The 21,550-nt window shown below is 35.0% G+C and overlaps 1 protein-coding gene across 1 annotated transcript; it reads right to left on the bottom strand.

Annotated features, from left to right (window-relative positions):
* Positions 1–244: 244 nt before the first annotated feature.
* LOC140063208 (fatty acid synthase-like) lies at positions 245–18,588 on the bottom strand. The gene is made up of 26 exons (XM_072109702.1): positions 18,436–18,588; positions 17,097–17,246; positions 15,335–15,487; positions 14,714–14,887; positions 14,186–14,386; positions 11,377–12,193; positions 11,079–11,286; positions 10,763–10,952; positions 10,451–10,680; positions 9,737–10,232; positions 9,311–9,502; positions 8,175–8,414; positions 7,847–8,014; positions 6,493–7,756; positions 6,223–6,374; positions 5,891–6,103; positions 5,471–5,800; positions 5,242–5,361; positions 4,890–5,012; positions 4,456–4,679; positions 4,084–4,219; positions 3,484–3,680; positions 3,110–3,356; positions 1,830–2,809; positions 1,234–1,494; positions 245–1,080 (listed from the first exon to the last, which is right to left on the bottom strand). The coding sequence occupies exons 2-26, from the start codon at positions 17,233–17,235 to the stop codon at positions 967–969; spliced, it is 7,569 nt and encodes a 2,522-aa protein (XP_071965803.1). The 5' UTR covers positions 17,236–17,246; positions 18,436–18,588; the 3' UTR covers positions 245–966.
* Positions 18,589–21,550: the final 2,962 nt, after the last annotated feature.

The following is a 21,550-nucleotide window of genomic DNA, read 5'->3' as shown; positions in this document are numbered from 1 at the left end:
GTACTTAATCATTTTTTTTTATAATAGACATCTGTATACCTGGAATTGTAGTGAAATATCCATTAAAATATGACTATTAAATAACAATCAAAGATAAATCAAATATGCAAATATGATTACTGTGCAATATTTATTGGTCATAAATAAAATAAATGATATATTGCACAAAAACAATTAATATTTGTACTTATCATTTAAATAGATTAATTTAAATAATTATATTTTGTCAAATAAGTTTCCGGAAATAAAAATACATGTACTAAACTTTTATCTGCAATCTTTATCCTTGTTTTCAGTTTAATAAAAACAATTCATTCAATCGCAAACATTTTCATTTGTACAACTAAAACAAAAATATTAAACGCAGCAGTATAAACTTCTTTTATGAGTTGTAAATTTGTATTTATTTGTATTTTGTATTTGTATATATATTTTGTAATTTGCTATAATACTGAATTTATATATAAATATTTACATTTGCCATCTTTGTTTTTTTGACCAAAAAAACAATTCTCTTGCCTTTTTCGTATTATAATTTTTTCTATTTTTTTCCAAACCTAATAAAATATAAGGGAATTTTGGTGTATTTGAATTTGAAGTTCACATTATTCAATCTACTATTTAACATGTTTATTTACGAAACTTTATTTTCATTTGCCATCATTGTTAACAAACAATTCATTGGCGTTTTTCCAAATTGAAGTGAAAAAGTAGTCTAATATAAAGTAATAATGTCAATGTGAAAGTTATAAAATTATACTCGTACTGTTTTAAATTATTCAATTGGTTTAAGGATTATAAATAAATTGTACAATAATTGTAACATAGATATTAAATTTCCATCCTAGTTTTTTTGCAAAAACAAATCATTGGAAATATTTAAAAATGTTTTTGTTTTTTAAATAAATTTTGATATTTCTTAATAGAGGGTGTAAGATAACTTAAACTATCTGCTAAATATTGCTTTTAAGTACAGATTATGTTGTTGATATGCTGTGCTATCTGTTGTGCTTCCTCCTTCTGAATAAATGATGCATGGTCACCATTGTGGTAAGAGACCTTGATGTCACCTGAACAAACCTAAAACACAAAAGAAATATAAATCATTATAAATTAATTATTAATATATATTAATGTAATGTGTAGTGTATACTTAGTGTGCTGTAGTGTACATCATATAGTGTATAGTGTATTGTACAGTGTGAACAAGTGGAAAACCAAAAGCATCATTACCTTATCTAATCCATAGTCTTCCGGCAGACTAACATCGTCATTCTTGCTAGTGAAGCCTTCTTGAGGGCGTAGCAGGTGGATCGATCCATTAAAGTAGCCACTGTTTTCATATTTTTGTGAAGCTTTCATTCGATTAATGTAAGAGGTCATTGCAAACTTCAGATCATTCTCGTTCTGAGTAGGATGTTCATTTTTAATGATGCTAACTGCATGAGATATTTTTGTGTCCAAGTCAGCTAAAGTGATAAATTCGCTTATTAACTAAACGAAAAAGATTTATAAATATCAAACAATTTTGAAAAAAAAATATCTATAGTTTTACATGGCAGTAACAGTAAAACTTTAAAATTGTGAACGTTATCATGAAAACAGAAAACAAACAAAGCAGGTAATGGATTAGATATACATTAACGTATAAAATCAAGTCACATGCGAGACTTTTTGTTTTTACCCATGAAAAGAAAGGATTAGGACCAAATACCCTGGAAAAAATGTATATTATTCTAAGTAGGACTCATAAGTGGTATATTAACACTCACTTCACTTACAGGATACAAAAACTGAAATAAAATTTAGAAAAGAAACATTTTACTAACCGGCGTCCTATCAAATTTTTCAAGAATGGCCAAGATACACGAGGTCTCAATGCCACACTCAAGACCGACTTCAACCCCATCTGCGTCTTTCTCCAATGACAGCTGATGAGCAAACCTTCCAAAATGGGCCTTTACAAAGTCAGGTGAGCCGTCAAGGAACACCAGACAATCATTGGTCAAGTGGTGATCATGTGACTGCAACTGAAGACTCATTTCAGTTGCTATGCAACAACCGTATGAATAACCAACGATAGTCCATGGACCTTCTGGTTGTTGGTCTTTAATGTTCTTGATGTAGTGTGCAGCAATCTCTTCCATTGATGCCATTGGAACATTGGCTGAGCACTGCAGACCATAACATGGTGAGGACATATTGGCAGCCAGATCTGTTAGGATGTCAACCGAGCCTTCCATAGGATGGATTAAGAAAACTGGCCTTTTATCATTGTCAATGTCATTAAGTTTAACTAAAGTTCTTTTATCGTTATGCGAAACAAAAGTATGTTGATCAATGGCTGGAATTACTGGTTTACTTTCAACCAATGCCGTGGGTTCACTGCTACTGTTAGATAATTCTTTGAGTTTATTAAATGTTAGTAAGCGAACATCTTTCATAGAAATAGCAAGTTCAAAATCTCTTTCCAATGTTTGCTTAACTTCAACACCCATCAGTGAATCCAAACCAAGATCGGCTAATGTCGTGTCAGGGTTCATAGTTGAAGGGTCACGCACACCAAGTACATTAGCCACAACAGCTACAAGATCTAAAGAGTTCCCTTTGTCTGATTTAGAACGTGATTTGGTCTCTGCTCGCACAAAGCTGGAAACAATGGCGTGATTTGTTGTTAAGAAGTAATCAAGCGTGTCAAGGCAAGACAAGATACGTTGAGGATGTGTTCCACCAATCACGGTTTCATTATCACCCATTTGTTCAAGTACTACTCCGACATCACCAATGGCTCCCCACTGGATGGCCAAACCTAACAAGAAAAATAACATACATTATAATTTTCTCACAATGTAAACATATTTGACCTGCTAGTGGGTAAGCTGCCATTAATTTATTTTTGTTTCATTTATTGTTTCACATAATAATAATAATATAGTAATTTTATGTGTTAATAAGGCTGTGTTTCAGAAGGATATTAATTCATTTATGATTTATAAATATACGTGCAGTAAGGGAAATAAATGTAGAAAGACTTTTTATAAAATAATGTATTCTAAGCTGCTTGATCATTCTTCATTCAAATCCCATTATTCTTGCAATAAGGTCTTACCAGGTAAGCCATTATGTGTCCTCTTTTCACAAATCCTTTCCATCGTTGAGTTAGCATATCCATAGTTAGTCTGGCCTGCATTCCCACGTCCACAGCTCACAGAAGAAAACACAACAAACCAATCCAGGTTGTCGTCACACACTGCTCGACTAGCGTCGTCTAGGTTGGTTGTACCGGTTACTTTAGGAGCGCAAACTGCCTTGAAGTCTTCAGTTGTCTGATTCTCAAACATCCCATCTCGTAAAACCTATTAAATGAAGTGAAAGTGAACATTAAGAATTGATTCATCACATAATTTTTTTCTTAAAAATCAGTGTACATAATTGAAAAAAAGCAAACTTTTGTATGTTATTATTTCATATTAAACTTCTTACCATAGCTAGATGGAAGATTCCACCAATTGGACCCACATCACTGCTCTCCTGAATCAAAAGTTCAGCTTCCTTACGTTTAGAAACATCACGTTTTGATATAATCACATTGATGCCTTTCTCACGCCAACCATTCACACATAAAGATTGGTAACCTGTTTTGATTCCAGAACGAGATGTCAAAACCAGCGTTTTTGCACCTGAAAAAAATATATTGTAAAATAATATATACATACATATAATACCAGAAGACCCACTGAATAATTTCAGATAAAACGTGTTCCCACTCTCTGAGATAAACTCTGTCTACACTATTAAAGTTTATTTGACAAAAAAATGCGATGTGCCCATATATGGACATGATGTCATATCACTACCATATTTGGGCACAACACACTTTTCTGTCAAACTAGTTTGATAGTGTAGACAGAGCTTTACTAAATAATTATAAAACAAATAGTAATATACTGTAAATAACAGATTCAACATTTTCAGGTTGTTTTTAAAGGCAAATTTAATATTTATTATCTATTTTATACTACTATCACATTTCTAACTGCATTATCCTTATTATTGTATTATTTACATCACAAAATGATTTACCTTTGTGAATCAACCAATGAGAGAGCTCCAATCCAAATCCTCCAAGACCACCAGTGATGACGTAGACTTTGTTAGGATGGCAGTAAGTGTGCGATATTGCATTGATTGAGAAGGACTGCTCCACTGTATCTCTTACCTACAAAAATACAAATACAAGGATATTAATAAATTATTAATATTTCAATTAAGTAAAATCCAATAAAATACAGTATCTCTATATACAGTATACATATATGAAGAAAATCCTAACAGCGTTGTATTTCCCTTCTTACAATTTACATCTAATGGTACTGTATCTCAACAGCTATAGACATATATCATACTGTTTACCATTAAATATCTGAGATAAAATATAAAACCATGAACACATACCTTCACTAAGACCTTTCCAATGTGTTTCCCTTGTGCCATGTAACGGAACGCACTTTCAACATCATCTTTCTCAAAGACTGTTGTTCTCAGTGGAACAACTGCTCCCGACTTGATTCCTTCAGTAACAAGATCTGCCACTGTCTGCCATTCATCATTACCTTCTTCAAAGAGTGCATCCAAAAGGATTCCATGGAATGAGACATTGCGAAGGAACACTGCCATTCCTGATAACAGAATGATAGAAATACAGTACAGTAAAGCTCTGTCTACAATATCAAACTAGTTTGACAAAAAAAGTGTGATGTACCCAAAGAAGGTAGTGATATGAAATAATCTATATTCTGGGCACATCACATTTTTTTGTCACATAAAGTATACTTAAACTTGGACAAGATTTAAAAGAGTCTTGTTGCAAGTGACACCATCCATCATACCTAGTGGAGTGTTGTTAGACAGGTCGTATTTGCCAATCTCCAGGAATCGTCCATGTCTTGCTAGCACTCGTACACTGGCTTGAAGTTTCTCTTCTGCTAATGAATTCAACACCAAATTGACACCTGAAAGAGTATGCAATTACACAATTTGAATATTATGTATTTTACATACACATATGCTGCATGTAGGGCTTTCACTTTCAGTGTAGGCTATTACTTACTCATTTTTGGTTCTTCTTTTCAATTGTCTTCTGTTAAAGTGATTCTAATTAAATACCAATGTTGCTAAATACCCATAAAATCTCAAGTCATTTCTAATAGAAAGGATACCTGTATTGTATATACAACTAACCTTTTCCTTTTGTTGCTGTTAAAATGTGTTGTTCGAATGTTGTGTTACGAGAATTTGCAAAGCAATCATCATCAAGCGACGGAAACTTCTGTTGTAGATATGCCTTCTTCTCTGCAGTACCTGGAGTAAAAATATGAAATAATGAATAGCCAATTAAATAACCAAATAAAATATAGGAATATCTAACATACTGTATCTAACATATGGTAAATAAATTACTTGTACTTACCTACCGTTGTAAACACATTACAACCATGATGCAAGGCAATTGAGATAGCAGCTTGACCCACACCACCACTGCCCGAGTGTATCAACACACTTTCACCTTTTTTCATGCGTCCTCTTACTATCAATGCGTAGTAAGCTGTAGCATATACAACAGGAACAGATGCAGCGCCTTCCAGTTTCCACTCAGTTGGAACGGACCAAGTGAAGCGCTCATCAGCCATTACAGTTGTTGCCAGGGCTTTAGCTGGTAGCAATCCCATGATTCTTTGCCCTTTGGAATTATATCCGGAAAACTCCATTCCCAGAATGCAATCTTCTTGTGCAAGATTACCTAATTATAAAAAGATAAGGATTATTTTGTGATCCATGTACACTAAAAAAACAGACTTCTTTAACAATTGAGAATAAATCAAAATATTACCTGGCAATGCATCCGGAGGTAGCTTTCCTGTAGCAAGCATGATGTCTCTGAAGTTGAGGGCAGCATAATGGACTCGACAAGCCTGTTTGTTACGGTCTTCTGTTGCCATGGTGAGATGTGCAGGAGCTGCAACCCATGCAAGTGATGAAAGGTCACCTCTGGTTAAAACATTCACATATGCATGCTTAGTCTCAAAACCAGCTTTGTTGTCATCTATTGAAAAAATATATAGGATACGTTTTAAGAAATAAACATGAAAGCAGCAAACAAGAGACCACCAAGACACTATCAGATGGAAACTGTACACTAATTGTACCAACTATTCAATGTACCTTTGCTTAGTGCATTGTGTCTGAATGACCCCAATTGACCATTTCTATAGACATTCATTACAAGGTCACGCTTCAGTACATCGGTCATCATCTTACTGGATAGAGAAAGATCAAGCTGGTCACTTTGCTCCAAGTTTGCATTGAAAATACATCTGCAAAAGCAACACAATTTTAAACATGAATAAATTTAAGAATACGGTCACTTTAGAATACCAATTTATTTTACATAATTGTTAACAAAGAAAACTATTATATTTATATGATACTGACCTTATACGTTGACCACCTGGTTCTTGTCTTATACAATTGACCATTCCAACTACACCAGCATCGTACTCCTGGTCAGACACAAGCCATAATCGGTCCTCATTGTTCTCTTCATTAACTTTGCTTTTGAGTTCATTCACCCATTCCAAATTAGAACTAGTTATATTCACGATATCCAATGACTTTGAAACACTGCAACCAACTTTCTTGCATAAATACATTGTGCAAAGCATACCATCGCTCTTACGGCTGACAACTTCAAAGCCTGCCTCTTTGATTACCGTCATCCATTGGGCACCATTGAGATAGATGCCTAACTCTCTTGGGATCTTATCTTTTGGAATTAATCCATCGATGAATCCATCAAAGCTGAAACCAGCATGGAAGTTGGCAGTGACCTCATGCAAGAGAAGGAATCCATCATCCTGGATGATTTCTCTAATGTTTGCCAAAGTTGTTGGAATATCTGGAGCTGTTCGTGCAAGTCCATCTACAACAACCAGATGTGCTTTATTAAGACTGGATGGCGCTTGATCTGAAGTGTTCCATTCTACTTGGGTGGCATCTACAGATTCCAGAGCTGTCTGCAGAGATTCAAAGTTCTCCAGGTTTGGATCAGTCACCAGGATATCAACTTCAACTGCTGGATGAGAGCAAAGTAGTGGCACAACCCTGGAAAACAATCTGCCTTTACGAGCGCCAACCTCCACAATCTTCATGTTCCTTACATTCACATTCTCAAGAACCACATCCAGACAATTCTTCAGATGTCTGCTTTTAAGAAGTCCCTTTAACATCTTGTCTTTGCTTAAAACCTCTGAATGCTTATCAATGATGCTGTAGACATGTTTTTCAAAGTCTCCAGATACTGGCAGCGCAAGTATATCTTTAACAATACGGACAAATCCGCATTCAGGGTCATCTATGTAAAGATCAACATCTTCTTGCAAAAATAAACTTGTTTTGTCTTCTACCACTCTCTTCATCATACTTGTGTAAGGGAATCCATCATTTGATGTCTGGAATTTCTCAGATAAAGTCTGCAGAACATGGCCAACGTACCTATGACAGAATGTCTGATAATCATGGACCTTCTGGTTATCTTTCATCAATTTTGATTCATAGTATGGAACAAAGGTCACGTCTTCTAATGTGGGTAAAGCTTGTTGCTGTTGACGACGTGATGTCACTGTTGCATGTAGACCACGTATTTCTACACCTCCTGATGAGCACAAACCTGTGTTTTTGTCCAGAAAAACAGTCAATTCTGAAATAAACAAATAACATTTTTGTGAAAACGTGCATTCTTGTTATTTGCAAGAGGTCAGGGGTCAATTTCAATCAATCTTCTTTTTACCTTGTTCATTATCAATGACATCAGGTTGCATTGTGGGATTGATGGTAATGGTTTGAACACGAGTTGGTAAACGAAGGCTTCTTCCTGGTAGGCCTAGTACTGACATCTGTAACATAGTGTCCAAGAATGACACCCAGTTACCAGTCCACTTCAAACTACCATGGCTTCCTAAAAGACACATAAAATTAAGTTATTAAACAACAATGTAGACAAAAAAAAACAATAATCTATGAAAGGAAATGTTTGTTGGGAGAGTTGAGGAGGGTCAATCCGAGACAATGTGTTTTGCAAAAATGGAAGAGACAAAATAATAGATAACAACACTAACCATCCTCAGTAGAAGATAGAATGCCTTGAAAAGTCGGACCATAATCATAACCTCGCAATCTTAGTTCTTTGTAAACATCTTTTGAGTTCAGCTTCTTCAGCATATCATCCTTTCCAGTCAATTCTGATTTCTTGATGTCTTCTGGTAAGTATATTTTGCCCGATACAGTCAACTGATCACCCTCAGCTACTTCAAATGTGTTTGAGGCTGGGGCTAAACGTACCTCTAACGTCACTGCACCTAAAAATGAAAATGAAACACTTGCTTTAATATAATTTCCTGAAATGGAATGCCTAATATTATTTGCTTGCAATGCTGGTGGAGAGCTATACTGAGTTCATGGCCTGCCATTCGACCAGATGTCAACAAACTTGCTAGATGTATATTTTTAGTCGCGTGCAACGCGACTCTACAGCTCACTATGTCGGTCGGTTGGTCGGTAAACACTAACTTGTATATGACCTTATCTTGGTATCAGTTTAATCAAGCTAAGTCAATTTTTCACAGTATATTCCTTATGGCCAGGAATCGATGTGGTTATGTTTTCACGGTGCGCAATAAAAAATTACGCGATCTATGCACGATTTAACGAAATCATGTTTGTAATCATATCTTCACAACCATGAATCACAATTAAATAAAATTTGGTACTCATAAATTTCAGGGCATAAATCATATGGCAATACAATTACGTGCGTAGCGCATGCGTACGTGCGCTTAAAAATTTCAAAATTTATTTTCGATGAAATAGGAGTACGTTTCAGGCAAAATCTGAGTGCGCAGATTTTTGCATGCGCACTGCGCGTTAAATGTTATTATGCACTCTTTTTGCCCGATTTCTGTTTTCTTGACTTACTTTTCAACTCGAAATTATGTTATACGAGCATGTCAAAAGTGACAGGCTACGCACGTGTAAATAAAAAAAATATAAATGTTTTTAAACATTTCAACATTTTTAAACATGTTCAGCAATTTCGGTCAGTTGGTAGGTTGGTCGGTCGGTAAACACTAATGAGCACGCGACTGCAGCCATCTATATGACCTTGTTCTTCCTCTTGTCTGTGCTGTAGATGATGCACTTCATTTGCCAATGAATGCTGAAGCTATTTCTAAATGCTAAATTTCACAGTTATTACCTTTCTTTGGTAAAATCGTAGCCCTATGAATGTGTATATCTTCAAAAACAACTGGTGTCTGTTCTGGAAGAGTGTTGCTGAATTTAGCAAGCGCACGCCATGCAAGGCAGAGGTAGCCTGTAGCTGGAAACAGCACACGACCATCGATGCAATGACCAAGCAGGTAGTGATCAGGTGATTCTGGTGAAATATCTAGAAAAATTCATAACATTGTTATTTCAATTTATGTAAATATCATTCTCCACCTTCTAGGCTAGATGCCTTCATCTTGAGGCAATCTTGACTAGGCTTTCCTCTGTGTGATCTTATACCTGCATTGCATGAAAATGTAATGAAATTCTTCGTGCATTCTTTTTCTGGATTAACATTTCTATCAAATAATTGTTTTCTGGTATAATGTTGAATGTTAAAGGTCTACCAACTTACCAATATTAAACTTAGAAACTGTAGCTGAACTTCCTCCACCACCTCCAAACATCTCTACAGTCGGCACATCCCATTCTTGGGAATGATCCCAATGTACAAGAGGTGCTATCGATGGTGTTCCTCTAGATACTGGATATGTTACTGGTTCATATAACTGATTTGCATCTAAGGTGATGCCATTCAAGTGAACTCTACCAATACCTTTCAAGAAAAAGGTTAAGTTTTCTGTTTCTTTACGGCTAGACAGTCCGATGATGGCGCTGTCACGGTGAAGTGAGCGTTTAAGTATTGCTTGTAAAAGGCAATGTGGAGCAATTTCAACAACCACTGCATTTGAAGGAATCTTTTGTAAAGCTTCTTGGAAGAGAACTGGACTGATGAGATTGTTGACATGATAATCTGCAGAGGAGAACTGAGCAAGCTCACTGTTCCACTTGGATTCTGGGATAGATGAACTAATCCAACGAGATGTCCTAAGCTTTGGAGATTTTATGACCTAAAACAAAATAATAAAAACATGAATGTTACTTAAAAATAAAAAAATCACAAAACTAAATTTTTGAATAGATATTCTCACAACTTCTATTTAGAAATCTTTCAATCTCCTCTTCTATACACAACTGTGTATTTTAAAAATTGATGTTCTTAGGTCCGGGACGGTGACTTCTTTAAGTTGGAAATAAAGAGAAAGAATAAAGTATTGAGCATACTTACTTTAGAGAGTTCTTTCTTCAGCTCTGGTGCAATATCTTTCATAAAGTGAGAATGGAATGCTACTCCTGAACTCTTTACTTCTCTTGCAAACACATCTTCAGCTACAAGCTCTGCCACAAATTTCTTTACAGCATCTTTTTCACCAGATATAGTCACAGTGTCTTCAGAGTTGTGACAAGCAGGTACAACACCTTTTGGGCATCGGTCTTTAGCCTCTTGCCAGGTCAGACCTTCAATAGAAATATTTAATTTAGAAGAAAGTTGGATGCAATAATAAATTTTAAACTGGAAGAGAAAACGGTCTAGACTTACCAACTGCAGCCATTGATCCTGGTGGAAGTTTAGCCTCTCTGACACAGCGTCCTCTCCAGTATGCTGCTAAAAGAGCTTCTTCTGCTGTAAGACTACCATCTGCATATCCACAACCAAGTTCACCAACAGAATGACCCACAATGCCATGGGGCACTAGACCAACTGCATTCAAACAGTCAACCAGAGCAATCTGCAAAGAATATACCATTCTACTATTGTAAAATTGCAAGAAATACCATTATTACACAGTCACAGTATACCCCATAGCAAAGTACTCAAAGGAAAAATAATTTTTGTGTATGAAAGAAAAACATACCTGAATAGCAGCAATTCCAACAAATGATATGACAGTATCATTAAGCTTCTCATTATCGCCTTTGTATATCAAGTCACAAAGGTCAACACCAGGGTCAATTTCTGATAGCAATTTGTGACTTTGCTCTATAGATGACCTGAAGGTGTCGAGCACCATGAGGTCATGACCCATTCCAGCCCATTGAGATCCCATACCAGAGAAAACATACCTGATGAATAAACAATATAAAACATTACAACCAGGAGCCTACTCAGGCAGTTCGTCCTATTAGGCTTGAAGATTATTTAAAAGCCCTTACCACAATTCTTTATCAGGATTGACATCTGTTTTGGTTTCAACAAGCTCATCTTTCTCTTGTACAACTGTAAAGCCACGAGCTGGTAAGCCTGCCATTGACTGCTTGGATACTTCATTGACTAGGCTGACAAATTCAGAATTGTCCTTATGAGAATTAACCGCATCAATCTGTGCTTGTATCGATTGTTCTGTTCTGCCTGTACATGTAATCAGACGAGGGATGCTACATACGTTTGATTTGTTGTTACTCATATTTGGTTTTAATATCACATGAACATTAGCGCCTCCAAAACCAAATGAATTAAGACCCACATAACCGCCATCAAAACTGGTTGGTTCCGTGACAACTTTTAGTCTTCCATCGTTAAGTCCAGGAATATCAGGGTTAGGATTATGAAAGTGTAGATTGGGTGGGATTGTATTGTTTTCAAAGCTTAGGATGACTTTAGCTAAGGCAGCAAGACCAGAAGAGGCTTCTGAGTGGCCCATATTTGACTTGACGGATCCTATAAGTAAGGGAGCAGTTCTATCGCTACAGAAGACATCGGTGATTGTGTTAACCTCTTGCGGATCTCCGACCTTTGTACCGGTGCCATGAGCTTCTACATATTTGACATCATTTGGGTTAATCTTTGCTTCTGAGTAGACCCTCTCTAGTAGTTGCTTCTGCATATAACCCGATGGAAATGTTATACCTTGTTCCTTAAACCCATCAGTATTTGTTCCTGAATGAACTACTGTTGCGTATGACCTCTTAGCCACAGACTGTTTTGTAAGTACAACTGCTACAAAGCCTTCAGATCTACAATATCCATTACCTGTATAAAATATAAACCAAGTGCATGTAGTGTTGTAAAATAAAAAAATGTGATAGTAATGGTGATGACCATGATGGTGATAGTGTATGATGTTGGTAGTGGTGATTGTGACAATATTGACAATGATTGTGGCAGTGACAATGGTACAAGTGATGATGGTGACAATAACAAAAGTGATGATGGTGACAATGACAATGGTAAAAGTGATGATGGTGACAATGAAAATGGTAAAAGTGATGGTGGTGACAATGACAATGGTAAAAGTGATGATGGTGACAATGACAAAAGTGATGATGGTGACAATGACAAAAGTGATGATGGTAACAATGACAAAAGTGATGATGGTGACAATGACAATGGTACAAGTGATGATGGTGACAATAACAAAAGTGATGATGGTGACAATAACAAAAGTGATGATGGTGACAATGACAATGGTACAAGTGATGATGGTGACAATGACAATGGTAAAAGTGATGGTGACAATAACAAAAGTGATGATGGTGACAATAACAAAAGTGATGATGGTGACAATAACAAAAGTGATGATGGTGACAATGACAATGGTACAAGTGATGATGGTGACAATAACAAAAGTGATGATGGTGACAATAACAAAAGTGATGATGGTGACAATGACAATGGTACAAGTGATGATGGTGACAATAACAATGGTACAAGTGATGATGGTGACAATAACAAAAGTGATGATGGTGACAATGACAATGGTAAAAGTGATGATGGTGACAATGACAATGGTAAAAGTGATGATGGTGACAATGACAAAAGTGATGATGGTGACAATAACAAAAGTGATGATGGTGACAATAACAAAAGTGATGATGGTGACAATGACAAAAGTGATGATGGTGACAATGACAATGGTAAAAGTGATGATGGTGACAATGACAATGGTAAAAGTGATGATGGTGACAATGACAATGGTAAAAGTGATGGTGGTTACAATGAAAATGATAAAAGTGATGGTGGTGACAATGACAATGGTGGAAGTGATGGTGGTGAGAATGAAAATGGTAAAAGTGATGGTGGTGACAATGAAAATGGTAAAAGTGATGATGGTGACAATGACAATGGTGGAAGTGATGATGGTGACAATGACAATGGTAAAAGTGATGATGGTGACAATGACAATGGTAAAAGTGATGGTGGTGACAATGACAATGGTGGAAGTGATGATGGTGACAATGACAATGGTAAAAGTGATGGTGGTGACAATGACAATGGTAAAAGTGATGATGGTGACAATGACAATGGTAAAAGTGATGATGGTGACAATGACAATGGTAAAAGTGATGATGGTGACAGTGAAAATGGTAAAAGTGATGGTGGTGACAATGACAATGGTAAAAGTGATGATGGTGACAATGGTAAAAGTGATGGTGGTGACAATGACAATGGTAAAAATGATGATGGTGACAGTGAAAATGGTAAAAGTGATGGTGGTGACAATGACAATGGTAAAAGTGATGGTGGTGACAGTGAAAATGGTAAAAGTGATGGTGGTGACAGTGAAAATGGTAAAAGTGATGGTGGTGCCAATGACAATGGTAAAAGTGATGGTGGTGCCAGTGACAATGGTAAAAGTGATGGTGGTGACAGTGACAATGGTAAAAGTGATGGTGGTGACAATGACAATGGTAAAAGTGATGGTGGTGATAGTGACAATGGTAAAAGTGATGGTGGTGACAATGACAATGGTAAAAGTGATGGTGGTGATAGTGACAATGGTAAAAGTGATGGTGGTGACAATGACAATGGTAAAAGTGATGGTGGTGATAGTGACAATGGTAAAAGTGATGGTGGTGACAGTGAAAAAGGTAAAAGTGATGGTGGTGACAATGGTAAAAGTGATGGTGGTGACAATGACAATGGTAAAAGTGATGGTGGTGACAGTTACAATGGTCAAACTGATGGTGGTGACTGTGACAATTCAACCATGATACGGATATAAATATATATAATATAAATTACCTTCAACATCAAAGGATTTGCAAGCTCCCTCAGGAGACAACATTCCAAGTTTTAGAAACTGCAAGGCATTATGGGGCTTTAGCAGTATATTAAGGCCACCAACAATGGCAGCATCACATTGTCCGCTGCGAATAGCCTGGACTGCATTTTCTAGGCAAAGCAGCCCTGAAGAACAGGCTGTATCTAAACTGTAACTTGGTCCTGTTAAATACAATTATACATATATTTACAATAAGGATCATATGGGTGTGTAACCAACACTAAATTTCAAAAGGTGTGCATGCTCCATTAAACACAACCCATCAGTCAATATTATTATGTATTTATAAAGTGGCAATAGGTGGTTAAAAGGTAAATTCTCTTTTTCAACGTTTTACTAATTATGTGCATATATTTCCTGTACTATATTATCATGTTGAGTTTGAGAGAAACTGAGTAGAACTATACCAAAATGAACTATAAATAACGTCATTTAGAGTACAATTTAAATAGTGAAACTATATAGAATTAAAAATTGGTTTAACCTACCTTTGAGATCAAAGAAAAATGAGACTCTATTAGCTAACATAGCCCTGTTGCACCCAGTCATTGTGTATCCTTGTAGGGTATCAGGGTCATTTCCAAACCCTTCAGATGCCTCAGATCCACTGCTACCAACAAATACACCTGTGTTGCTGCCACGCAGAGACTCTGGATCAATACCTAGAAACAAACAAGAAATAACGGGTTTATTGTACCTTACTTCGGAAATTTGGATTAGGTCCTCTACAGACGACCCATGCCTTATCTTGCATTCTTCTAAAACAGAGCCCTAAGGCCATTACGTCAAACCGATCTCTTATGAAAGTAAAACCGCACCTTTGGAAGATCTCTATTCAGGAGAAACCCTTTTTTTTCCTTTTTAATACACGTTTTACTGTAGTTCTTAAGCTCTGTCTACACTATGACACTAGTTTGATAAAAAAAAGTGTGATGTGCCCAAATATGGTAGTGACATTCCCAAATATGTTAGTAAAATGACATGTCCATATATAGGTATATTAGATTTTTTTTATCACAAAGTTTGATAGTGTAGACAGAGCTTTACTTAGTTTCTACCTTCTTATATTGTGTTTTTTTATTGGAAATCCTTTAATTAACATTAATTACCTGCATCAACGATTGCTTCATATGTAATTTCTAGCATCAAGCGAAGTTGTGGGTCCATCGTATGAGCTTGCTTTGCATGGACACCAAAGAATACTGCATCAAAGTGAGCCAAGCTATTTATTTTACCGTTCCTTTTTGGCAAACCATAAAGTCCTGAAAATGAAATAAATAAATAAAAATGTATAATAATAATAATAAGTTCAATTTAAAGGAAAGGAACAACCTAATATTTTACCTAACTATTATAAAAGTAACCCTACCAACTTAATATTCAGAACAATTTATGTTTAAATCGGATTTGTAGTTTTCTAGTAAACAGGAATTTAAAGCTGTTTTCAAGACATTTGAAAATCGCCATCTTGTGCTCATGGCAGCCTGTTTGTGACGTCAGATACGGCCGACGAAAATTTTAAGATTCGCGGTTGCATTCGGCGCTTCTATTGGATAAGCGAATCCGCTAATATGATTGGCTAATAACGCGACATGCGGTCATGCAGGACGGCGATGACGCGGTATGAGCATGCGCTGGCTTGGTAAACAAACCTTCGCTCGATCTTTTCTTCTGCAAGCCAATTCGTAAATCTTTCAGCTATTATTAATCTATTGTTACTTTTATTGCCTAGCTGTTTCAAACGGGATTTGGTAGGGGAATTAACTGGCAAACCTTCCAAACGAAGGCTGTTGGTTGACGATGCAGTGTCTACTTTATTTTCGTTCAACACGAGTTCTAGGCCTAGTAAGGCATACAGTACAGATACACTGGCCGAAAGTACACCATTCTTCGACGGCTTGTTATGCTCGAGAATGTTCTTCTTCTCTTCTTTTTTCCTCATCTGCACAACGCAAAACTAACTCTCTTTCTGTATATTCTGGTTCCAAATTTTCTGAATTATAAAAACTCCAAGCCATATTCCGAATTATTAGGTATGTTAGGCTATTTAATTGATTTTATTTATGGTTATATCCCGCACTTCCATATTGAAATACTGTACTAAGACGATGGACGCTTGGATTTGCTTGAATGCGTCCACCTAATCTGACGTCACATATTTGCTCTTAACCTGTCAAAATGGCGCTGTTCAATTTCCGATATGTTGTCGTTTAAAAGTCTATTTTTTAACTAAATTGCTTACTATTGTACCTTGAACCATTGTAATCATGTTTTTATTACATTTATCTATAAGCACAGTGGCACATTTAGCCCAGGGTGTTCCTTTCCTTTAATATACCGTATATTTCGGTGTGAAACTCATGAATAACAAGTTAGAAAGAACTTGTTGAGCCTGAGCGCGGCCGAGCCTTGGTAAGAAAAAAATCGAAATAAAGGACGCCGTTGTAGATATAACAAAATAATATTGATTACAATTTAAAAAAAAATTGTTTTGATGAAATATAAGGTGCGTCTTATACATCGACGATATATAAAATACCGATATTTTACTCTCAGTTAGGGGGTGCGTCTTATACATAGGTGCGACTTATACACCGAAATATATGGTAGCACAAATGCAGGGAGTCTTTAAGCGCTCCACAATGAACAGAAAAGAATAATGAAGAAAGTGCAAATTAAATAGGTGGGATTTGGTGTGTGAATTCAGATTTCTTGATTGAATTTGGAATGGCGTAAAGAAAGGCAATAACGAAACTGTTGATTTCCATTATTAAAAGTTTTATTTTAGACGGTTTAAATTCAAAATAATAATCATGAGTGAATATAGATACCTTAAGTTTTAAAATGATTTGCTACAAAATTTGTCTTTACCTGGCAACCATCTGCGGTCATCTTCTGTAACCATATCCTCGCCATTGATCAAGTGTTGCCAGAATTCTTGTAGATTGTCTGATTCAGGAAGACGGCCTGAGATCCCTCCAATAACAATGTCATCTGCTGATGGCTCCATATTGCTTGTGACTATCAAGTAGTTCATAAAAAAACAAAATAAAACTTTATTTGCTGCATAAAACCAAGAAATCGCAGTTAAAGTTTTTTTAAAAAGGAGACAATTATAAAGGCACAAAAATTGAAATACTGAACCAAATCTTCTCCCATGTTTCATGAAATAGGGGGGGGGGTGGGGAGGGGTGCAAGGAAAAGACAATCCTGGTTTGTCATTTTTGTTTTTGTTTTTTGTTTGGACATAAAACATCTATTTAAATAACACCATTTTATTTATTTTATCCAATAAATATAAATTCAATTACAGTACTACAATAAAAAACTAAAACAGAAAAAATTATGATTTGTATGAAATGTATTTTAAAAATAAAAAATTATAAATGTATTGGCTGAGGAACTTTATACAAAACAAATGGTGAGATATATCTCATTACCTATAAAAACTTCAAATAAACATTAATGATGAAATACAATATACCATCTGCCACAAAGTACTTCATTTTTATCAATATCAGCCCATAAGAATCAGCTGAATGAAAATCACCTCATATGTGTTGCCATAGAAATATTAATTGGCAAACAGCCAATCTGTATTCCCCATTCAAGAGTTTCCTCTGAGAGAAATCACTGAGGCGTAACATTTTAAAATATCACCTCATCATTCTCTCTACTGCATAGTTTATTCATAAACAGGAATATTGTTGTTTATTTTATTCGCACTTCACCAATTACACGACACAAGAGAATATTTATCATGTGGTTTTATTTTACAGTTATACCGTAATTAATTAAGCCTAAATGAGAAACTGAATGTAAAATTATGGTTAGAAGCCAACTTCAAATAATTTATTTAGATGGACCTCTCCCAAGTGTTATTACTAGCATTCGCCTGCCAAAAACCTTTGGTTTGGATAATCATTACTAGCTAACCTACTAAATGATAATTGTCAAAATTTCGTACAGTGTGCCAATATATTTTTTGTTTTAAGTTTACAGTATTTCTAAATGTGAATTGCTACAACAATCATTAATAATTTAGGTTATTGAAATTAAGCACAAAAAAATATTTTAAACAAATTATGTACATAACACTAAAACACCACAAGGTTTATTCTAGCCTATGTTTCTCCACTGTACACTAAAGTTTAATCTACGGCCTAGTTGCATAAAATTAATTTTAAAATAATTTTTAAACTGATCCTACCTCAGAGAAGAAAAGCACAGAAGAGATGAAGTGCTGTTGTTACAACACTGCTTCTAAAAAAAGCGTACTAATACGAGCCTGCACTACTATCAAGCATGCACTAGTACCGAGCGTTCGTCTTAAAATTGACGCTTTCCTCAAATCCCACCCTTTTTATACTGCACAGAAAATATCAGAAAAAAACGGTATTTGCCATCAGATAATAATGTCAGTAAGAACAACTGAATCACACCACATCTTGAGCAGGCATTCAACATACCCTAACCACACTTTTTACCAAGCACACTTCTAGCCAATCAAAAGCCCCGCTTTGCTATGATGCAATCGATAACATCAGCCCATATTATGGGTGATACCATTATTGTAAAAGGGGATACTGTATAATTAATTATTTCTGCAAAATAAGTAAATGCAGCTAGTTACATATAATACAAATTAGATTACGTCTACCAGTATACGTTTCTTGATTCATGAATTAAAAATGAAAATTAATATTCATTCACAATATTTTATTGTGGTGTTTTATGAAATTGGTTGTTGTTCAAGCTGTTCATAATTTGAGTATAAAAGTCTAGTCATCATAGGCAAATTTAATAATTCATTTTGACAATTCAAAATTAATTTGGTTTTTGTTTGTTCTGCATTAAAATGTACACTTCTGTCTACATAACCGAATCTAACCACAACATAAATTTGAGAATACACTGTGTGCGATACTTAAGCCTTGTTTGCACTAAACTTAAAAGATGGTAAATTTACCCAAGGCCATCGGTAAATTTGACAATTGTTCACACTTGGATAATTTCCCCTTGGTTATCACGCTGCTGCTCTAGCCCGCTACGTCCCATTAGGACTACTCAATCAGAAGCTAAAGCAAGCAGCAGTTATAGTTCTAAGGACAGACAGTTTTGTGAAAATGGAAACTCCACTATGATTTATTGATTCCAGCTGCTACAGTAGACCCAAAAAACGGCTGGGAAAGAGTCTATTAGGACATGTCATGCTAAAATTACAAATCCCTATATTCACTGTCAGTGTCAGATATTCATTGAATTATTATCGAAACAGTCCATTAAAGTTTGTGTTTGTAATAGGATACTTCACAATTGAAATATCTAGGGTGATGAAGTGACCCCCAGATTTGACCTTAGCAATAAAATTAACTAAAGTGACAGAAATTGAGTATTCACTTCTGTAACAAAAAAGTAATATTTATTCACATATAAAAAATGAAAAGAAACCCAAAAACCATTGTCTGACAGACAATTTAAGTATTTGTTGCTTTAAATTACATTTTTTCAGGTAAAATAACTATCTATTATGTGACAATAAAATGACACATTCAAAAACATTTGAAATAAAAAATATTTTTCAATAAGCGAGCAGCGTTTTTTGTAAGAAATATTTCTTGGTTTTACTATGGTTTCACATTCAAAATTTAACTGACATTATAACATATGAATGAAGCAGATGGTGAATGCATGGAGGAAACCTCCATGGTGAATGTTATAAACTCCTGGAGTATTCGTAATTTTAAGCTCACATGGTTTTACCCAGACCACATAGAGAGTTCTACTGGGCAGGTGTGATCAGTATAATTAACAATTAATTGAGGGAATTGTAAACCAGGACTTTTTTTTTTGGTCAAGTTAATTTGACCAAATTAAGTATGATCGATGCTTTAGACATTTTTATACCAAATGCAGCGTTTAAATCCACACAGATTCAGATTTTGACACGACATTGACCCCATATAACATATCATTGATTATAAATATTATATCTGATTATTATGTTGTCTGAATACAATAACTAAATGTTATCCTTATCTATAAAGTAGCTAGCATCAAACAATATGCTATTGTGTTAGTATAAGTACTTCAATAAGAAATGAACCAAGATATTATAATAATTAGTCTGGACGAAAATAGACTTTTATTGGCATATCATGCATTACTCCATGCATGCATATATCGCATGTTTTTGAAACATAAGCAAAACTAGCTATCACAAACCCCATATGTAGTATTTAAAGAGTTAACATAGAATTGGGCTAAAAATAGAAAAACAATAGCCATTATCATAACATATCAAGCACTGCATATACTCATCATTATTAATGTTATTAATGTACCCTGTATCACAAATATCATCTAATTACAATGTTAAACATAGTTATTTACTGTCTATAGCTAAAAATAGAAAATAAAGAAAATTATTACAATACGTGCAGAGAGATGAATGTTTCTAAAAAGTTGAAACTGGGCTTGTAGCCTCTGTTGTCATTGGTAGTACTAATAGTAGTTATTTAATAGTTTAGAAAAAATTTCTTTCAGAAACAACATAAATGTATGTTCACCATTAATTTAGTTATTTATAGAAAAATAAAAAACACTAATTAACATAATAAATAAATAAAACAAACTCTGCAGAAAAGATGTAGAGATCATATCAAACTTATAATAGCAGACAATCTCAGTGTCATTACTACCATAATTAACATGATTTTCAACCATTATGCATTTCAATTTTAATCTAATATATTAATAGTTTCCAATGTTTCAAATGTTTTCTATGAACTTTTAGTTTTCTAAGTTGGTAATCACATAATCTAAAATTAAGTTAAGTTTGTATTATAAGGTAAATATACAACCTTTCTAAGTTCAGTGAATTGTGGTGAATTAAGTAAAGTTCATAGAAGTCAAACTAAAATAAAGTAATCAGCCTCTTTCTATTCTATTATCTAAATGCAATATGGTCAGTTTTACCACAAACTAACACTAATGTGAAGACGTATCAAATGGACACTTTGTTTTCATGGTGAAACATTATAACAATGATTAACTGTTAAACTACACTTAAAAGCTGAATTTTATAGACATGCAAATAAAAATTCAAATGAAAAATTCTCGAATTAAATTTTGTTATTACCATGCACAAACACTCAATGCGTCACATGCGCAAACGCTCAATGCATCACATGCGCAAACACTCAATGCGTCGCATGCGTAAACGCTCAATGCGTCGCATGCGTAAACCCTCAATGCGTCGCATGCGCAAACACTCAATGCATCGCAACTGTTAGCAACAAGCTAGTTAGGTCTACATCCAGTTA

The sequence above is a fragment of the Antedon mediterranea genome, chromosome 1 (assembly GCF_964355755.1).
Source record: "Antedon mediterranea chromosome 1, ecAntMedi1.1, whole genome shotgun sequence".
Classification (NCBI taxonomy): domain Eukaryota; kingdom Metazoa; phylum Echinodermata; class Crinoidea; order Comatulida; family Antedonidae; genus Antedon; species Antedon mediterranea.
Note: the sequence above shows the minus strand (reverse complement) of the source record. Positions and strands in the feature narration are given on the sequence as shown.